This window comes from Simochromis diagramma, unplaced genomic scaffold, assembly GCF_900408965.1.
Source record: "Simochromis diagramma unplaced genomic scaffold, fSimDia1.1 OVJJ01000703.1, whole genome shotgun sequence".
Taxonomy (NCBI): Eukaryota; Metazoa; Chordata; class Actinopteri; order Cichliformes; family Cichlidae; genus Simochromis; species Simochromis diagramma.
In genome coordinates, this window is record NW_024386914.1 from 244683 (window position 1) to 263927 (window position 19245).

Below are 19245 nucleotides of genomic sequence, written 5' to 3' on the forward strand. Positions count from 1 at the left end.
TTATTGTTCAAATAAAGCGGACTGCAGTTTGGAAAAAAATGAGAAATTGTGTAAATAATAGAAGACAAATATTATGTTAAGTGTCATTTGTACCACTAACACAACATTTATCCTTGTATAATTAGAAGCTTTACTTTATGAAGTGAAGTGGGAGACGCTCAAACGGTCGGTTACGCGCACAAGACAAAATCAAAACGGCCTGTTTTGATCTGAGCGCGCGCAGCGAGAAGCACAAAGTCTGCGCAGAAGGTTTTTAACCTCCTCACACCGTCTCTGACTGAATTTTTTGGTTTTTGGAGCCAGCAAACACAAAAGAAAATATGTATTTAACCCGCTCCAGAGTTACTCCAGAGTCTGAGCGGAAATGATCCTTAACTGTTTAACTGCAGCGAGAGCTGGCAAGTCTCATGGTTCACTTACGCGCAAGTTAACAAATCTAATAAATATGATCCAAACTCTTAGTGTTAGTTCAAACTCACCTGCAGACAAAGAGGGTGAGTGCAGCTGGGAACCTCAGATGTCCGAGCAGCCATTTTCCGTCTTATTGTTCGGAAGATCCTACTTTTCAAAGTTTGCTAAATATCCAAAAGATGGTGAGATTTCACGAGAATAGGAGATCCCAGTTTTTCAATAAAGCTGAAAGTTTCCGAGCCTGAAAACGGGTGCGTTTGTTTTCAAGTGCGCGCTCAAGTGTCTTTTAAAGGAAGAAGAACAAACTGAGGGCGGGGTCATAAACATGTGCGTAATAACAAAGCGGCAAGCCACTGGATTCAGACCTGATCAACAACAAAATCGATCACTAATCAGTCATCAGTCAGATTAAAACCATTATAGAAGCTGATTAATAGAATAAACAGGATTCACGCTCAGATTTAAGTGGATCTTCTCTGACTGTGACTTTGATGTGAGATGTGTCATCTCTTATCCTCCTGTGCTTCTCACTGATACACTGTCTCACGTTTAACTGTCTCTAAGCTAAGAAAGTACATTTTTCTGACAACAAAAGTTTTGCCCTGCAACTAAAACATCTGTAAAAGGTGTTTACACCAGCGGTATCAAACATGAGGCTCATGGACCAGAACCAGCCCACCAAATGATCCATTTCAGTCCACTTGAAGTGAGGAAGAGAAAATGAATTATTGTTATCTTTCATTTCTACATATGTAAAATACTCCTGTTTACTCATAGAAATTCTACATGGGAAGGTTGTTGTAAATTGCAACGCAGGCATATTGTTAAAAATTCTCTCAATTTAGCGAAATCAGGCTTCTTCTTTTCTTCCTGAAAAACTAAGAAAAGGGTAGTTTTTTTTTTCTACAGGGATTCTTTAAGATTTGTTGTTTCAGCATTTTCTTAATTATCAGCTATTATTTCAGTGGTCACCTGAAACTTCTTAACAGTCCCATATTTTTATTCTTAGACTATATAGAGCAACATTTGTAGTCCATTACACTCTGGACATATGAACAACATCTTAATCTAAACCTTTAGAGACCAGAGCACTGACACTAACAGTTTAGAGGTTCGGGAATAAATGCTTTCCAGTCACAGTCAGGAGGACTTTGATTATTAATAAAAGTACTGCTGTGGAGGATGGTGTAAAATCTTTGTAATCCTGGATCAGAAGGAGAGGTTGACATCCAGATGTAGAGTTCCAACAGATGCAGTTTATTTTATATTCAGTGTAGTGGTACATGAGGGTTGGGTATTGTGTGGTTTCTGCAAACAGGAGCCAAAAGGAAATTACAAAAAATAAGGAATTTCACAGGCTTCAAACACCCACACTACTGTGCTATTAAGTAGTTACATCACTGCAATTTAGCTGAACATGAATGCAATAAATATATTCTAAACAATTAATAAATGTGCCACAAGAGGGCACTCAGAGCTTAGCTCATATTGGAGCTAAGCAAACTGGTTATGGCTAACCAACCGGATCTAGCAGTGGTGAACAAGCAGAGGAAGAGAACTGGAGAAATATCAAGAGCTGAGAAGATGTGGAGGATAACATCTGTGATGTCTTTATTAAACACTTCACTGCCTTCAGATTCTGACATTTAGATTGAATGAGACAAAGCTTAATTGTGTTTTACAGCCCTGAAAATTTCATGTTTTCATATGTGTTTTACTAATCAAGTTATGAGGGCTAAAAAATGCGTCAGAGATAAGGCGAATTAAAAGGCACCAAGTGTCATGTGTACTCTGAGCTCTGAAACTCTGAAAATGATCACAGTATGATTTTAAAGCTCCCCATTTTCTGTTCAGTCCATTTACCACTGAACAGAAGTTATTATCAGCAGAGTTTAAGTTACGTGTAATTTCAGTGTCACTGAAGCTTCTTTTGTTTGATGGTTGAATATAAAGAGTCTACCCTGTCTACCCAAGTGCTTGTTCACAGCTTGATTGTTGGAGCTTTTTGCTATTGTAGGGTATTAACCTGACAGCATAAAGCACCTCGAAGTCAAACCTACTGTGAAATGTGACTATATAAATAAAAGGGAACCGAATGTGAACACCAGTGCTGTTTCTATATTTAACAGTTGATTCTGGTATTAATACAAGACCTTTGTTTTGAGCAGCAACTTATCCCAACTTATCCATATGACCCTCTGAATGCTACCCAGAATGCACTACATCAGGTTGCCAATTCTTGTTTCTATAAGGACCATGTTTATCTCCTTAACAACCAAGCTGTTAGCTGCTGTTAACAGTTCGTTGCTTCACTTTGCATATGCAAGTGAAACATTTAGCTTGACTTACAGCTGTCAGCACATCTAAAAGATTCTCAAAGGGGTTCAGGTGGGAACTTTGAGATAATCCAATAGGGTCATACACAGCATGTAAATACTTGATGTACATTCAGAAATAACATGAAATCATCTTGAGGTGCTCTTTATTGCATCGTAAAGAAAGTAGCATTTCAGGCCATTTCCTCCCTCTTATCACTAGGCTTGGCTGGAAACTGCTCCTTACTTCTTTTAAATCTCAGAAATACCATAAACCCAATGGCAGCAGCGATGAGAACAACAACAACAACAACAATCTGAATACTCAGAGTTTCTGCTTTTCTATCATACATGTCTGTAGCTCCTTTTTCCTTCAGCTGCTGTTCCAACAAGGTTTTATCCGTTTCACCTGCAGAGAAAACATCAGCTGTCAGAGTTTTGCTGTTGATCATCCACAGAGTTAGCAGCATGCTATGACTTCACCCATCACATGGTCATCCACCCACTATGTCAAAACTGCACAAAATTATAACTGGCCCAAAAAACTGGGGCGCGATGCAGTTTTCAGGGCGTGTAGACAAACTCACCTGTGACTGTGAGGTTGATGAAGTGACTGATCTCAGTGTGAGCTCTTTTACTGCTCACAGGGTTCCTCACAGCTACGTGACACTCATACATCCCAGTGTCATTAAACGTGACCTTCTTCAGAATCAGAGAAACGTCTCCATCCTTCATCTCCGGGTGCCTCAGCTTCACTCGGCCATGAAAAGATGGATGTTGGTAGTTTTCATAGAATCGTTTGTTCCTGTAAAAGTAGACGTAGCCGTCTGTGTTCAGGTCAGCTCTGCTCCACTTCAGCACCGAGATTCTTTCATCTGTGGAAATCTGACACTGAAGTGTGACGTCCTCTTCAAGCTTCGCCTGCACATCCTGCTGCAGAAAAGAAAAGAATCAATCTTTTCTCCCCACTGTTAGAACAGGATATTTAAAACTGAACACACCACAGTTGATCCAAAAAAAGCCTGAAATGATGTCAGAGGAAAAAAGGGTGTTTGTGGTTCCACACATCACAAGTGTGAAAATGTCATGGAAACCTTTTTTTTTTTTTTTTTTTTTTTTTCCATCCAGTGCAGGCAGGTTTTTCTTTTTAAATGTCTAAAAGTACACCGAGATATCTTGAACGTGATCATTGTGTTTTATTTATTTATTTATTGTATTTATTAATTTACATTTAGCATTTGTGTAAACTAAAAGTACATTTTCAACCTCTGTGACTGTAAAAACAAGTCAATCCTGAAGCAGTAAAAAAAATGCAGTGCCTCTAATGTTCACTTACAGCTTCAAAAGAGACTGTTTGTATTAACTATTATCCTAGAACGGCAAAATAAGCAGTCTACAGACTTTAAACTGTTTGGGTCTTCGTACCTAATTTCCCCTTTTCTAATAACTCCATATGGATGATGCCGAGGCTAGAAATGAGGAAAACACTTGATTAACGCGGACCTAACAGAGGTGGTTGTACCTGCCCGCAAGGCTTCACCTCAGCGTTTGTCTGTGATCACGGAGTCCATTTGAACATCTGTGTTAAACATGATCCTATTATTTGAAGTTGTTCAGGAGATATCGTGTTCACAATAAGATAACTCCTCTGACCACAGGTTCCAGCTCAGTGCGAGTCTGTAAAAGTCCTTCACCAGTTTTTTCCAATTGGATTTAAAGCACTCGTGAACGATATTAGCCCAGATAATGAAACATTATCATCAATAAAACACTCCTCTTTGATATTATTTTGTCCTCTGATACCAAGCATGTGATCACAAATGCCTTGTAAGGCTGTCAGATGGTTTTCACCTGAGCACACATCTGTGATGATGTGTTTGATGTCCAGTCGGTGGTCCCTCTTTGCTTTAAACTACCTCCTGCACAAAAGACAGTGACTGATGTCAGACTGATGTTAATGATTTTCATTTCACACACATTCAGTGATATCCTGAGCTGAACTGAGAGCAGCATTAACAGTTTAAACCTTTGAGGAAATGCTTCTTCTGTGAGATATTTTTCATTTCCAGGTAGTCTCTTAACACGTTTAGACACAGGGATCACATTTTAAACATGAACACAACTAATAATGTTAAAATGATAGTTTAGGAAAAACATGTTTTCTCATATTAGAGTACGATTTTTAATTATTTTGATCACCACAACTGTGAAAATCCCACGCGTTATCATGAATCACTCTCACATCAACTCATCGTTGCATAGTAAAATCCCCCAATAATAATGGCTATTAGAGTCATGGGACAGATGAGATTTCCTCAGAACCTCTAAAAAACTCCCCATCTTATCACAGTTATGGTTGAAATACACAGTTTACCATGTTAAACACACTTTAAAGAGCAAACTTCTCATATTTGATACAATCCCCTATGACATCTCGGGGGGCTCTATAAGCAACAATAACCCTGCCTTCTTGGTGGTGATTTCAATGACTGACGGGCTGCTACTGAACTCTGTCACAGTGTCGTGCATGGTAAAAATTATCACTTAACAAGTGTCAGAAATGTCAGAGTTGATAACAACACATCTTGCCTAAGCATCAGCTCGTGTGATGGATACAGACAAATGGGCTGTTATAGCTTGCTAACGCATTTTTACCAGGGCCGTATTTTGAGGGGGGCATGGACTCGTAAAACTGCTTTCAACATCTTAAATATCTGAACATCTGAGTAAACACTATCCCAGGATGGATGAAGTGGAAGTTGTTATAAACCCATTAAAAATGTATGTTAACCAGACGCTAGACTTTGATGAAAACTCTAAAAAATGAACTTAAAATAATCATGGAAAGGATTTCCACATTTCATCAAATTGGAATAACAGAATTGCATAATGCTAAAAAAATAATAATAATAATAAAGCAATTTAAAATACGTGGAAATTCTTTCCATGATTGGTATTCGAAGAGTTATTTTTTGAGTTTCATTGTTAAAGACTTGAGTGAACTGAACTCATTGCCTTAATCAAGATCTATGAAAAGTGACAGGGAAAATACATTTAGTCATGTTTTGAACAATTCAAGTTAATTTTTTTCTCTACATGGAAAAAAATTAATTTAGTTAGGCTACTCTTATTAGTTTAGCTTTGAAGTTTGACAGGAATTAAAATATAAACATGCTCAGTTTCACTCACCTATAGATGAAACAATTAGAGATAAATACAGGAAGATTATTAAAGAAGTCATCTAAAGTCTGATAGGTGGACGAACACGGCGGAGCAGCTGCACACTGAGCAGAACAGGAGGAAGACTCTAAAGCAACTGAAAGCGAAGAAGTCACAGGGTTTCAAAGAAGTTATTCAAAGCGACACAGCTATCACACCTCTATTTACGAGGCTGCTTCACGGAAACGATATCGATTATCTTGCAATGCAGCGGTTGATCTAGCTCTTAGTAAAGCGCATTTCCCCTGTAAAAAAACAAAAAACAAAAAACAAAAAAAAAAGGGGGGGGGGGGGGGGGCAAAAGAAAACACAAGCTACTGAAAAAAATCCCTCCGAAAAACCTAATTGTATTAACCTCAGCAGCTCAATGTGACTGCGCCCGTCATATTTCAGTCTGATTTTCCACACTGGTGAAAAATGAAAAAAAAAAGAGTGTAGGAAAGCTGAGCGCAGATGGAGAAAAACAAACCTCCAGGTTCATTATGACATTTTGACATTTATAAAGAGAAACTTCACAATTATAATTTACAACTGAGGAGTGCAAGGAGGTCCTACTTCTCTGACATCATCACTAAAAACAGCCATAATGCTCGGGTCTTATTTTCTACAGTTGACAGGCTAACAAACCCTCCTGTGTCAGTGGCAGCTGAACTTCACTCAACCATGGCCTGCAATGACTTTGCCAAATTCTTCACAGAAAAAATCCAAAAAATTAGACAAGCAATTGGTACATCAACAGCAGATCCAGGATATGTACTGTGTCCACCAAAAGACTGTTTAAACACCATGAAACAGTTTCAACCTATTAACAGCAAAGACCTGGAGGACATCTTAGGTCAACTGAACTCCTCCTCCTGCTGTTTAGATGTCCTGCCAACAAGTTTTTTCAAAAAGGTCTCAAAGACTTTGGAGTCAGACCTGTTACAGATCGTCAACTTTTCTTTATTATCAGGTGTGTTTCCAGAATCACTAAAAACTGCTGTAATAAAACCTATACTGAAAAAGGACAATCTTGACAAGACACAAATGAACAACTACAGGCCGATCTCAAATCTCCCATTTTTAAGTAAGATCATTGAAAAAGCAGTTTCTCAACAGCTCAGTTACTTCTTAAAACAGAATAACTGCTACGATGCCTTCCAGTCAGGTTTTAGACAGAACCACAGCACTGAAACCGCTCTGACCAGTGTTTAATGACATATGTCTGAATACAGACAGTGGAAAAATGTCAGTCCTAGTTTTACTGGATCTCAGTGCAGCATTTGATACAGTTGACCACAACATATTACTCAAACGACTGGAGAACTGGACAGGTCTTTCAGGAACTGTACTAAACTGGTTCAAAACATACTTAGAAAACAGGAAATACTTTGTATCAATAGGTAACTTCACATCTGAGCAGACAAGTATCACATGTGGAGTTCCCCAAGGTTCCATCTTGGGACCCCTTCTGTTTAACATTTACATGCTCCCACTGGCACAGATTATAAACAACAACAAAATAAACTATCACAGCTATGCAGATGACACACAAATATATATCACAATGTCACCAGGAGATCGAGGCCCTGTACAGGCTCTTGGTAAATGCATTGAGGAAATCAATGACTGGTTGTGCCACAATTTTCTCCAACTAAACAAAAACAAAACTGAAGTAATAGTCTTTGGCGCCAAAGAAAAACGATTACAGGTCACCAGAGAACTTCAATCTATACATCTAAAAACCACAAACCATGCGAGAAATTTGGGTGTAGTGATGGATGCAGACCTAAACTTAGAAAAACACATTAAGACAATAACAAAGTCAGCTTACTATCACCTCAAGAATATTTCAAGGATAAAAGATCTGATGTCTCAACAGGACCTGGAAAAACTAGTCCATGCATTCATCTTTAGTAGGCTTGATTACTGTAACAGCATCTTTACAGGTCTACCTAAAAAAATCAGTCAGACAACTACAGCTCATTCAGAACTCTGCTGCTCGAGTCCTCACTAAGACCAAAAAAGTGGACCACATCAGTCCAGCTCTGAGGTCTTTACACTGGCTGCCTGTCCGTCAGAGGATAGACTTTAAAGTTCTGATGCTGGTCTATAAAGCTCTGAATGGTTTAGGACCAAAATACATCAATGACCTCCTGACCCAGTATGAACCTTCCAGATCCCTCAGGTCATCTGGATCCGGTCTTTTATCAGTTCCCAGAGTCAGAACCAGACACGGAGAAGCTGCATTCAGCTTTTATGCTCCTTATATCTGGAACAAACTCCCAGAAAGTCTCAGATCAGCTGAAACACTCAGTTTATTTAAATCCAGGTTGAAGACTCACCTGTTCTCAGCTGCATTTGAATAAAGCACCAAATCCACACTTTTAAGCTTAAATTTCAAAACTTACATTTAACTACTGATTTTATCTACTGTTCTGATTTTATCTGTTTTGATTTTATATACTGTTTTGTTTGTTTGTTTGTTTGTTTGTTAATTAGTTAGTTTATTTGCTTGTTTTAATCAATTTTAAATCATGCTTTTTATTTGTTCTTGTTTCTAATGTCTCTGTAAAGCACTTTGAATCACCTTGTTGTTGAATTGTGCTATACAAATAAACTTGCCTTGCCTTGCCTTGATCTGTTTAAATACAAGTTTGAAATGAGAGTTTTATGTTGAGCTTTGATGGATGAATGTGTTCGCTTCAGGCTGGGTGTATGCCCGGATACATGCTGTGTCCTGTGGAGCCACAACAACAGAAACAAGAAATCCTCAGATTTTGTGTTTTAAATGTTCTGACAGCAGCAGATGTCGCAAACAGCGAGATGGACAAATTCAGTCTTCAGTGGGTAACCATAACTCTTCTGACTTCCAGGTTAAAATCAGCTGTAATCTTCAGTTTCCCTTCTCAGTGTGTTTTAGGCTGTTTGTAGATTCTGTGCTGTAAGAACAGGGTTTATAATGCTGCTGAACCGTGTCTTACGTTTCTCGCTCAAAGTGTGCGCGCACAAAAGCTTCTCTTTAATGCCCAGCAATGCTCTCGCATCTCATTTGCACCACTAATGCATCATGTTTCCTCGTATATTTAAAGGCTTTACTTTGTAGCTCTCTGTCAGCTGTTTTCTGATCCTTTCTCTGAGTGAAGTGGGAAACGCTCAAACGGTCGGTTACGCGCACAAGACAAAAACAAAACGGCCTGTTTTGATCTGAGCGCGCACAGCCAGAAGCAGGAAGTTTTTTTAATTTCCTCACATCGTCTCTGACTGAACGTTTTGGTTTTTGGAGTCAGCAAACAAAAAAGAAAATATATATTTAACCCGCTCCGGAGTTACTCCACATTCTGAGTGGAAATTATGGTTTCCTTAACTGTTTATCTGCAGGCAGGTCTCACATGGTTTACTTATGAGCAAGTTTGGAAATCTAATAAATATGAAGAAATCGCTTATGTTAGTTAACGCTCACCTGCAGACACAGTGAGTCCAGCAGAGACGCTCAGATGTCCGAGCAGCCATTTCCGCTTCAATGTTCCGAGTTTGAGAAATATCCACAGGATGGTGAGATTTCCCCAAAACAGAATATCCCAGTTTAAACCCTGCCGAGGAGTTTAAAGAAAAGTTTTTCAATACAGCTAAAAGTTTCTGAGCGTGAAAACAGGTGCGTTTGTGTTCAGTGACAGGGCTGCTTGTCTTTTGAGGAAGGAGAACAGACTGAGGGTGGGGTTATAAACACGTGCGTATGCTCAAGTCAATGAGCTAAACGTCTGGATTCAGAGCTGCTCAACAACAAAACCAATCTATCATAAATCACATTAAAACCATCATAGAAGTTTAGTCGAATCTTCATGCTCAGCTTGAAGTAGATCTCTGACTGTGACCTTCCAACATACAGACAGTGGCCCACACTTGATTGGCTCTAAGCTAAGAAAATGAACATGTCTGCCAAGAAATGTGTGGCTAAGAAAGTGACGTGGAGTCAATCATGAAGCTCAAACAAGATCTGCAGTTACAGTTTAAAGCAGTGGTGTCAAACACGAGGCCTGTGGAGCAGAACCAGCCCACCAACAAGATGAATTTAGGAGTTTTAGGAGTGAAAAATTATACAAAACTAAAATATTTCCAGATGTAGATATAAAAAAAGAAAACCATCATAAAAAATTGGAAATAAAAAATAGATAGAAAATGTGACTCATCATAAAAAGCAAATGTATTAATCAAATTGTTTAAGTTGGGTAAAGGATTCATGTTTTAGCTTTTTTTCCAGTGTCTCATTATTTATTACTATTTTCAGAATGTAATTCCTTAAATTAAAAAAGGAAACTATGGCAGGGTGCACTCTACTAGTTAAAAAAACAAAAACTCAAGTGTTCAGTCAGTGGCGTACTGACACCGACACATGCTTTCTATTCACAGTTAGTATTATTTATTATTAATAAAACACTAGTATCAGCACATCAATAAAAAAATGAAACCGTTTTTTTTTTAATTTTACAGTTTATCAGAAGGAAGTAGTGCAGCTTTGTACTGTACACCATAAACTGAACAGTGTAAATGTCAAAGGGCAAACTGAATTAAAAACAGCCATAAACTGTGTTAGCATGGAAAAATACACTATCTGCTTCAGCCTGCAAAATAGCTACACAATCTTAATCTCAACAAACAGTGATGAACACTGTAACATACGTTTCTGTGGACACACACAGGAACATGAGAGTAAATCAACAGAAAGGTCATCTGACAAGTATGTGAGTGGTTGTGCTTTGCTACACTAACATTTGCACTTCTTTTAAAGTGGAAATGTTTTGGTCATTTCACCCGAGTACTCATATTGTGCCAGAGCTACTTATACCAGAGTAGCTTTGCATGCAGTTCAAAATGAGAAGCCCCTTGGTGTATCCCTTATCAGATAGAATCTATCTGAAATGAGCTGTTTAACTCCTCCCTCTTCAGCATAACTTTCTTCTGATTGGCTGAAAGAGTTAAAAAGCAGGTAGGCGGGGCTTCTGCACTGCAGGAGCTTTGTGCACTCACACCAGTATCTGTGAAGAAAGAGGAACTTACCACTGATGAAGAGATGAAAAAGTTAACAATAGTTTTTAAACAGTACAAAAAACTGGATAAATGAAGGGAAGTGGTGCTGCTCAACTAAAGAAATGAACAGAATACTAAAGATATCTGCTGTATCTGAGCAAAAACACAGAGGAGGTTGAGGCTTAGCAACTTGTAAACATTACACACTCTAAATGTGGTTAAGAAAAAAACAAACATGCAGCGGTGCGTACAGACATAAAGATAGAAACTTTAAAATCCAGCAAACAATAAGCTAATGGTCTTCTCTTATCACATTTCAACCCGTAAATGACAAAACAAACACTAAATCACAAAGAAGATGAGCTTCTTGTCCTCAGTGTCATGTTTGCACTTTTCTCCATCTCCTTTTTGTCCTTTTGTAAAAGTCTCCACATTTTTACTTTTTAAATATGCAATTATAGTGTCAACATTTAAAAACTATATTGTGTTTTTCAAAAATGTCCTGATTTACTGAAGTCATACATGAGGAAACTGGTGATGTCATCTTCTCCAGCTTCTTCTGGTAAGCTGGTTCAATAGAACCAATGATAAAACCACAACACAGACTGATGCAACAGTCAACAACACGGTGAGAAGAATAGAGGCTCCAGAAGGTGTGGTGGTGTGTTTTAAATATTGAAGAAAATTTTGAACTCTGGTAAATATAAAGTTTAAAACAACGTAAAATCCGGAAGTCTGAATCTCACCTTTGAGTTTCCTGTAAGCGTGTCATCTCAGCATCGCAGCACAGACTGATGCAACAGTCAGCAAGACAGAAAGAAGACCAGGGACGAATGATGCAGAGGACGATGTAAGTGAAAGTCCAGATGTAGGTGGAAGTGTGTATGTAGGGGGAGGTGTGGTGATGCGTTTCTCTCTAAAATAAAGCAAACACAGTCATTAAGTTGTCGTCACATTGTGAACGTTGAAAGCTGCAGAAACACAGACAGGTGAGTGTGTCACCTGTGACAGTGATCCAGCTGGATGGAGACTCTCCATGACCGCTGATGTCACACTTGTAGAGGCCTTCATCAGACCTGGAAACATGCTGGATGGTCATGTGACCTGTAGGCTGCTTCCTGATGAGGGAGCCATCTTTATAGAAAGCAGCTGGGAGGTTGGAGGGAGTGGTCTTTGTTTTACAGAGCAGAGTGACGTCATCTCCCTCCATCACAGGGAGGACAGGACTCTGCAGGATCACTGATCCACCTCAACACAGAGACAAACTACAGCATTTCATCCATTTACACACAGCTTCATCAACACTAACTCCACACACTCAGCTTACCAGTGACTGTCAGGTTAACCAATAAGACTTTTAATGGAAAAGCTAAACCAGACCTACAAAAAATGTAGTTCATGGAAGAGACCAAAAACATCAGCAACATATGGTCTCATCTGTACGTCAGTGCGAGTGTTTTTTTACTGTGTGTCCGTGCGTGTGCATTTTGCTTGTTTTGCTATGAGCTGAAGATGTCCACGCAGCCGTCTGTTTCCTCCTCCGTGTGTTTACATCTCTCACAGTGAGAAACGGGAGACGGGCTTTGAGCTGTTTATCCAGTCAGACAAGCCTGACGTCTGACTGGAAATGGAGGGATTTCTCAATTGGCTGAGCATAAACTAAAAACATTGTCTAAGAAACAGTTGACCTTTGAGTGGCCTGAGCATCACCGTCTGAAATAACTTTTTATCTGTGAGCTGTCAAGATAGATCAATAGCTAGGTAGGTGCCACAGGTGCCTGTTAAGGGTCTTATACTTTACTATGCAGGGATACAATAAAACATTAAGTAAAAGTAACTTTAACATTGTGTAAAATTAGAATAATATGTATACATTAAATCTAAGAAAAACAGCTGCATGGATACAATAATATAATACAATATTTAAGGTAAATAGTTTGATATAATAGTAAAACACAGATAAGGTTGGGACATTATGGCTGGCAGGTGTGTGGCAGGTGTCACTTGTCACAGAATGAAGAGTTGTTATGCAGCTTCATAGAGAATGGTAGGAAGGTGTTCTTTATGGTAGCGAGGTTAAACCAGTCTGAGGGAGAAGAAGCTCTGCTGCCTCAGCAGTGTGGAGTGGAGTGGGTGGGATCGGTTGTCCACTTCAGTTTAGTGACCTCTGACCCTCAATGACTCAAACGCCTCTAAATTGTGACCAATGTCGCTTCGAACCTTTTGATCCCTTTCCTGATCCAGCTGGCTTCTCTGACTCTGATACTTCCCCCCCAGCAGACAGCAGAGCAAACAGCAGTCGCTGCTACAGACTAGTAGAAGATCTCAAAGGGTTGCATTTTTTCAAAGCAGCTATTGGTGCTCATTCATGCACACGGTGCGCTTTGTTATCTAAGCCCTGCCCTGTAGGTTATGACATCAGTGAGATGGCTCTGTCCCAACTTGTGTTGTATCACTGAGCAGACTCACTGCTGGGAAGCATTTAAAAGAAAAAATAGCAAAAACTTATTTTCTAAACTTAACTGTTAAAAGAAGAAGAAAAAGTGAAGAAAGAGGAGAAAATAAAGAACAAAGAGACACCCCGGGGTCTGACTAACCTGCAGCTTGTGCCACTACCACCTCCTCTTTTTTACCCTAATGCAGTGTTTATGGATCACCACTGGCACAGCTGGTGAATCGGGGCACAAACACACAGAGAACCACAAATATACTGGAGAGTAAACCCACTTAACCTTGGATATCCTCAAACATTAGTCTCAAAAGCTTTAGAAATGTGTATCATATGATCCTTAAACATAAAATAAGATGTTCAAATGTGCAAAATGGAGACTAATTTCACTCCATAGTAAACACCAACACACCAACATACAGAAATAAAGACAACAGATTAGTCAGAGTCAGGTCTTTTCAGTAGATCACTTTTAAATGTTTAGACAACTCTCTCACTGAACAAAAACACACATATCAAATGTTTTTTAAATAGTTTTCCAAAACCTGTACAAATGGCTCTTGTTTCGAATACAGATGAATATATATATTCATTGACTGTCAACCCGAGAGCTGACATTCAGTTGACATTCAGACGAGCTGTAAGGGCTGAAATCAAACATTAGAACATGTAGGCAGATGTAGAACAACGATTAGTATAGATGATTATTACGAGGTGTTGAAGAGCAGTCAGTGTAACAATAAACATTTGCACAAAAAAGCTGGTCAGCTGTTGTTGGTGTCAAAATATTACAAATATAAGTATAAAAAATGCTGCTCTAGTCAATATGATCAATTGCAGTAAAAGGTTGGAGATGTTACCAGCAGGGGGCAGAGAGGGGATGTTTGAGTGCATACATTAAGTTATGTAATGCTAGTCTCTGCGTGTGAATACATTATACAGAACAATGTAGGTTAAAACGCATAAAAGGGGAAGAAGTGCAGAGACAGCAGACCTGAGATGAATTTCCTGACATCATTCAGATGAAAGAGGAAAGACCACTGAGTGTTCACAGGGTTAGTTTCACGGGGATTACTCATATATACACTAACCTCAGCATCTGAAACACTGAAAATGTTTAATATGAACGTCCAGTGAGAAACTTTGGAGGTGGAGTAAAACACTTCAACTTGAATATCCTCAAACAGTTCCTGCCTGGAACTGAACCTGAACGCAGTTAAAAACCTACTTCTTACAGGGCTTGTAGTCTGAAACACGCTTGATCTCTGATATATAATATAATATATTAAACGTGCTGGGAGGAGGTCCCTGGACAGACCCAGGACACGTTGGAGAGATTATATCTCTCAGGTGGGTGCAGTATACACAGCTGTCACTGCTTATTGAACAAAAACACACTTATCAAATGTTTAAATGTTCTTTTTTATTCTAGTATACTTCCAAACATGTGACACAAACAGCTGGTGTTTAATATACAGATGACTCGATATTGAAGCAAATCATTTTAACTTTTCTGGAGGAGCCTCGTTATCGGTCTTCAGGATATCCACAAACAGCATCAGGATGCAGGTCCAGATGTTTCTGCTGTGATGTGAAAATGCTCTCACTTTCCTCGCAGGTTAAATATGTGGTGGTTAGCACTGTTGCCTCACAGAAGGAAGGTCGTGCATTTAACTTCACCATCATGCCGCGGCCTCTCTGTGTGGAGTTTGCATGTGTCTGTGTGGGTTCTCTCTGGGCACTCTGGCTCCCTCCCCTGGTCTAAAGACATGCAGTTAGTGGAGTTAGGTCATCTGGTGAATCTAAATTACCCATAGGTGTAAATAGTTGTCTGTCTCTGTGTTGGCATTGTGACAGACTGGCAAGGGTGTACCCCGCCTCCCACCCTGGTGGCTGGGATAGGCTGCAGCCATCCTTACAATCCTGACAAGGATGAGTGGAAGAGAATGGATGGATGGATTAAAATATGTTTATGTGAGATTTGATTCATCTGAATTTTCAGTTTATGAAGATTAACTTTGATCTTGGTGAAACAGATTTGCCCTGGAAAAAATGAAACACTGGAATAAACCTGAGAGCTGAGGGTGGGGGATCCCCATGGTATTGGTTTTGCACACAGAAAAGCACAGGCGTCAAACTCCAGGAGTCGAGGGCTGATGTCTTGCAGGTTTTAGATCTCACCCTGGGTCAACACACTTGATTCAAAGGATTAGTTCATTACTAGGCCTGTGGAGAACTTGAAGACTGTGTTGGATCAAGGACACATCTAAAACGTGCAGGACACTGGTCCTCGAGCCCTGGAGTTCCCCACCCCTGCAGAAAACAGCCATAGAGCAGGGGTGGGGAACTCCAGTGTGTTTTGAGGGCTTTATGTGATATATTTAGGCAAAGTTTGCTTTTAACCTGGTAAATGGAGGTTTTGTTGGAAGTGGCTGTGTAGTTGTGAATTTGTGTAGAAAGTTTTAGGAGACATCATTTTAAGAAACGAGTCTCTGCAATCGAGAGGACTAGTAATAATAATGTCATTGATAAAAATGTCCTCATAGATGGTGAAAATGCATGATGACACTGGTGATGTTGTCTCATCCAGCTCCTTCTTGTTTATCTGAAACAAACCACAATTTTTTTTTTAATTATTTAAGAAATTAAATATTGAAGAAAATTCTGATCTGTGGTAAATATAAAGTTTAAAACGACGTAAAATCCGGAAGTCTGAATCTCACCTTTGAGTTTCCTGTAATCGTGTCATCTCAGCATCGCAGTACAGGCTGATGCAACAGTCAGCAAGACAGGAAAAAGACCAGGGACGAATGATGCAGAGGACGATGTAAGTGAAAGTCCAGATGTAGGTGGAAGTGTGTATGTAGGGGGAGGTGTGGATGTAGGTGGAGGTGTGGTGGTGTGTTTGTCTAAAATAAAGCAAACACAGTCATTAAGTTGTCGTCACGTTGTGAAAGTTGAAACCTGCAGAAACACAGACAGGTGAGTGTGTCACCTGTGACAGTGATCCAGCTGGATGGAGACTCTCCATGACCGCTGATGTCACACTTGTAGAGGCCTTCATCAGACCTGGAAACATGCTGGATGGTCATGTGACCTGTAGGCTGCTTCCTGATGAGGGAGCCATCTTTATAGAAAGCAGCTGGGAGGTTGGAGGGAGTGGTCTTTGTTTTACAGAGCAGAGTGACGTCATCTCCCTCCATCACAGGGAGGACAGGACTCTGCAGGATCACTGATCCACCTCAACACAGAGACAAACTACAGCATTTCATCCATTTACACACAGCTTCATCAACACTAACTCCACACACTCAGCTTACCAGTGACTGTCAGGTTAACCATGTTACTGATGGGACCCTCTGTGAACTCACACCAGTAAACTCCACTGTCCCATGAGATGATGTGACTGATAGTGCAGGAAGAACCGGATGAGCTCCCCCAGTCAGCTCCACACTGACTCCTTGTTTCTCTGCTTGTGTTCCTCCTCAGAGTCCATCCAGCAGAGCTGTCGTCCTCCTCACAGCTCAGAGACACAAAATCATCTTTAAACAGCTGAGAGCTGCTGGGACTCACAGTCAGACGAGCTGTGGCAGCTGAAATAAAACCACAGAACATGTGGGCAGAAGTCGTTTCAACAGGCTGTAGAAGAGCACGCATTGTAGGAATGAACATCTGCTCAAAAAATCTTAACCTGCAGTAAAACAAACTGAAAATAATCACTAAGCACATTTAATGTAAACTTTAATCCACACTCAGCAACAACTTCTCTCCCAGCAGAGATTTAACACAACATTCAATCAGTAATGATATATCTGACGGTAAAGGTGTTAGCTACAGAGGTAAGAGATAAAGAAAACCTAGAAAGAAATGAACTCTTTATGGCAAAGAACAAAAACAACACAAGCAACATAATGACTCATCTACACGTCAGAACGTGTGTGTTTGTCCACACACATACACAGTTCTGTTTCCTCCCCTCTCTGTTTGCATTTCTGAAGGTGGGCACTGAGAAACTCTGGAGGCGTGCTGCAATCCGCTGATCCAATCAGTCAGTCAGAAACAGTGTTTCATGTTTCCTCTGTTATGTTTTTTTCCACCGGATGAATGGAAACAAGCCACCATTTGGCTGGTCTGAGCCCACTCCTGCCTACAGATACATCTACCAACTGTATATAAAAGATGGATGTGCAATACTATGCAAAACTCTTGAGTCATCCCTCATTTCTTTATATTTTACTTCCAATTTACTTTCTTAGAATTTATTAAAGTGGTCTTCTGAAAAATGGCTTTCAAAGTGTTTCTTTGGACACCTGCTGATTTTCCATTTATTTTCAGTCCAGTCCTTTTACCTGACCATTTTCAGTCAGATGCTCTTTTTCTTTTTCTTTTCTTTTTTTTTTTAACCATCTAACACTGATCTATGAATCATTCAAGCATAAAGAGCCACCTGACTGAAGGGATTAATTAATATTATATTAATATTCTTAGACAATATTTTATTCTACTAAAAATTCCAAATGTAACAGTTTCATAGACATAAAATAGGATTTTGCAATGACGCAGAGCGAAACTGGACCAACAGAGGACAAAAAAAGAAGTGGCCTAAAAAAACTGTTTGCAGGAGATGAACAGTGTCTGAATATCATATACTTAGTAAATGTGAGCAGTAAAGAAAAGATGCAGAAAAGACCTGATACAGGACCTCAGTGATTCATCTGGCCCTTTAGTTCATCTAAATCAATAAATCAGCAGAAAAAGCCAAACAGGCTAATAAAGGTCTGAGTTTTCTGTAACTTATGCCACCACCAACACCTCTTTAACATCCTAAGGCAGTCTTTCTTCAAAGCACTGCTATTACAGTTACTTTAATAGTAACAGATACCTGCTATAGTAAACATTCACCCTTTACTCAGACAAACACAGCATTAAAAGACTGCCCACATATTGAGTTTTCTCTTTCACCCTTTCATGCATGAATTATGACAACCTCGATCAGGATTTTTTTCTTAAGTATTTTTATTAATCTTTAGGCATAAAAAAGATTTTTGAACTTTATTTTTTAAACATGTACTTTTCAAAGAGTTTTTTACGTGTCCACTTAGGTGCACAACTGATGTGTATGGAGAAACACATCAGTGTCCACTGCAGTGGTTTATGTGCAAGTATACTATCAACACGGGCACAAATACAAGAAAACAGCCTTTGAATAGCTGTCCACTGTAGTGACCGCTATGCACGAAAAGGCTAACCGCTTCACTCACCTGAATACCCAGAAATCAGAGTCAAAATCAGGATGAATATCAGAGAATCCATGAAGGACAGGAGCAAAGATGGTCCACCGTGACATGAAGGACAATAAAGTTAGACTTAACGCTTTAAGGAACTGAGAGAATGACTTTTGTATTTCAAACAAAGATTTTCAGTTCTGCAGAGCAAGAGGAAGAGAAATTTCTGAGAGCACTTTAAAGATGTAAAATGTCTAAGATGTAAAGTTCCTCCTAGTCTATGTGCACGTTTGACATGTGGAAATCTGAGAGATTAAAGTCGACGTGTCAACTCACAAACACAACTACAGTTAACTGCAGCGTCACATTCAGCATGCAGAACACAGCAGGAACACCACAGCATGCCAAAATATTACACACATGCTAGATGATCCTCAACATGCTGATTTTTATTCATTTCACTACAACTTGAATGAAAATCGTGAATGATTTTACTAAAAAAAACAACAACAACAAACACTGCAAATGTTTCACTGCTGTCCATCAGACCACCATAGTGATGGCTGCTTCCAGCACCTCAGAACATCAAAGCTGTCAAAGCTCAGAACATGTCAATGAG

General features: G+C 39.4%; 2 protein-coding genes and 1 long non-coding RNA gene across 10 annotated transcripts in view; 1 reads left to right on the forward strand and 2 right to left on the reverse strand.

The window, feature by feature from the left end:
* Positions 1-9807, reverse strand: part of LOC120736313 (sodium channel subunit beta-3-like) — a 20764-nt gene extending 10957 nt beyond the window's left edge. The window contains exons 1-4 of one of the 7 annotated variants that reach the window (XM_040036337.1): positions 9388-9807; positions 4578-4645; positions 3314-3659; positions 480-3135 (exon numbers count right to left, since the gene is read on the reverse strand). The gene's annotated coding sequence lies outside the window, so the exon portion shown is untranslated. Of the gene's footprint in view, positions 1-479; positions 3136-3313; positions 3660-4577; positions 4646-5915; positions 6447-9387 lie in introns of those variants that run through there. The other 6 variants (XM_040036336.1, XM_040036335.1, XM_040036339.1 and 3 more) reach the window with 6 other exon arrangements.
* The window catches only part of LOC120736323, a 24855-nt gene extending 5636 nt beyond the window's left edge, over positions 1-19219 (forward strand). The window contains exons 2-3 of the long non-coding RNA XR_005696467.1: positions 15020-15028; positions 19208-19219. This is a non-coding gene — a long non-coding RNA (uncharacterized LOC120736323). The remainder of the gene's footprint in view (positions 1-15019; positions 15029-19207) is intronic.
* On the reverse strand, positions 14781-18767 carry LOC120736318 (low affinity immunoglobulin gamma Fc region receptor II-like). 2 transcript variants are annotated; one of them, XM_040036349.1, is made up of 5 exons: positions 18663-18767; positions 16722-16994; positions 16397-16642; positions 16125-16310; positions 14782-16006 (listed from the first exon to the last, which is right to left on the reverse strand). In XM_040036349.1, the coding sequence occupies exons 1-4, from the start codon at positions 18712-18714 to the stop codon at positions 16147-16149; spliced, it is 735 nt and encodes a 244-aa protein (XP_039892283.1). In that variant the 5' UTR covers positions 18715-18767; the 3' UTR covers positions 14782-16006; positions 16125-16146. The 2 variants fall into 2 exon arrangements, with proteins under 2 accessions (XP_039892282.1, XP_039892283.1); XM_040036348.1 differs by lacking the exon at positions 18663-18767 and having other exon boundaries at positions 14781-16006; positions 16722-17780.
* Positions 19220-19245: the final 26 nt, after the last annotated feature.

What these genes read in the sequence shown, in the direction of transcription:
- LOC120736318 (XM_040036348.1), bottom strand. Translation starts at nt 17,130, where the DNA reads ATGTGCTTAGTGATTATTTTCAGTTTGTTTTACTGCAGGTTAAGATTT. An exon ending in GGTTAACCTGACAGTCACTG is followed by an intron (nt 16,643 to 16,721) that starts GTAAGCTGAGTG and finishes CTCTGTGTTGAG; the next exon opens with GTGGATCAGTGATCCTGCAG. An exon ending in CAGCTGGATCACTGTCACAG is followed by an intron (nt 16,311 to 16,396) that starts GTGACACACTCA and finishes GCTTTATTTTAG; the next exon opens with ACAAACACACCACCACACCT.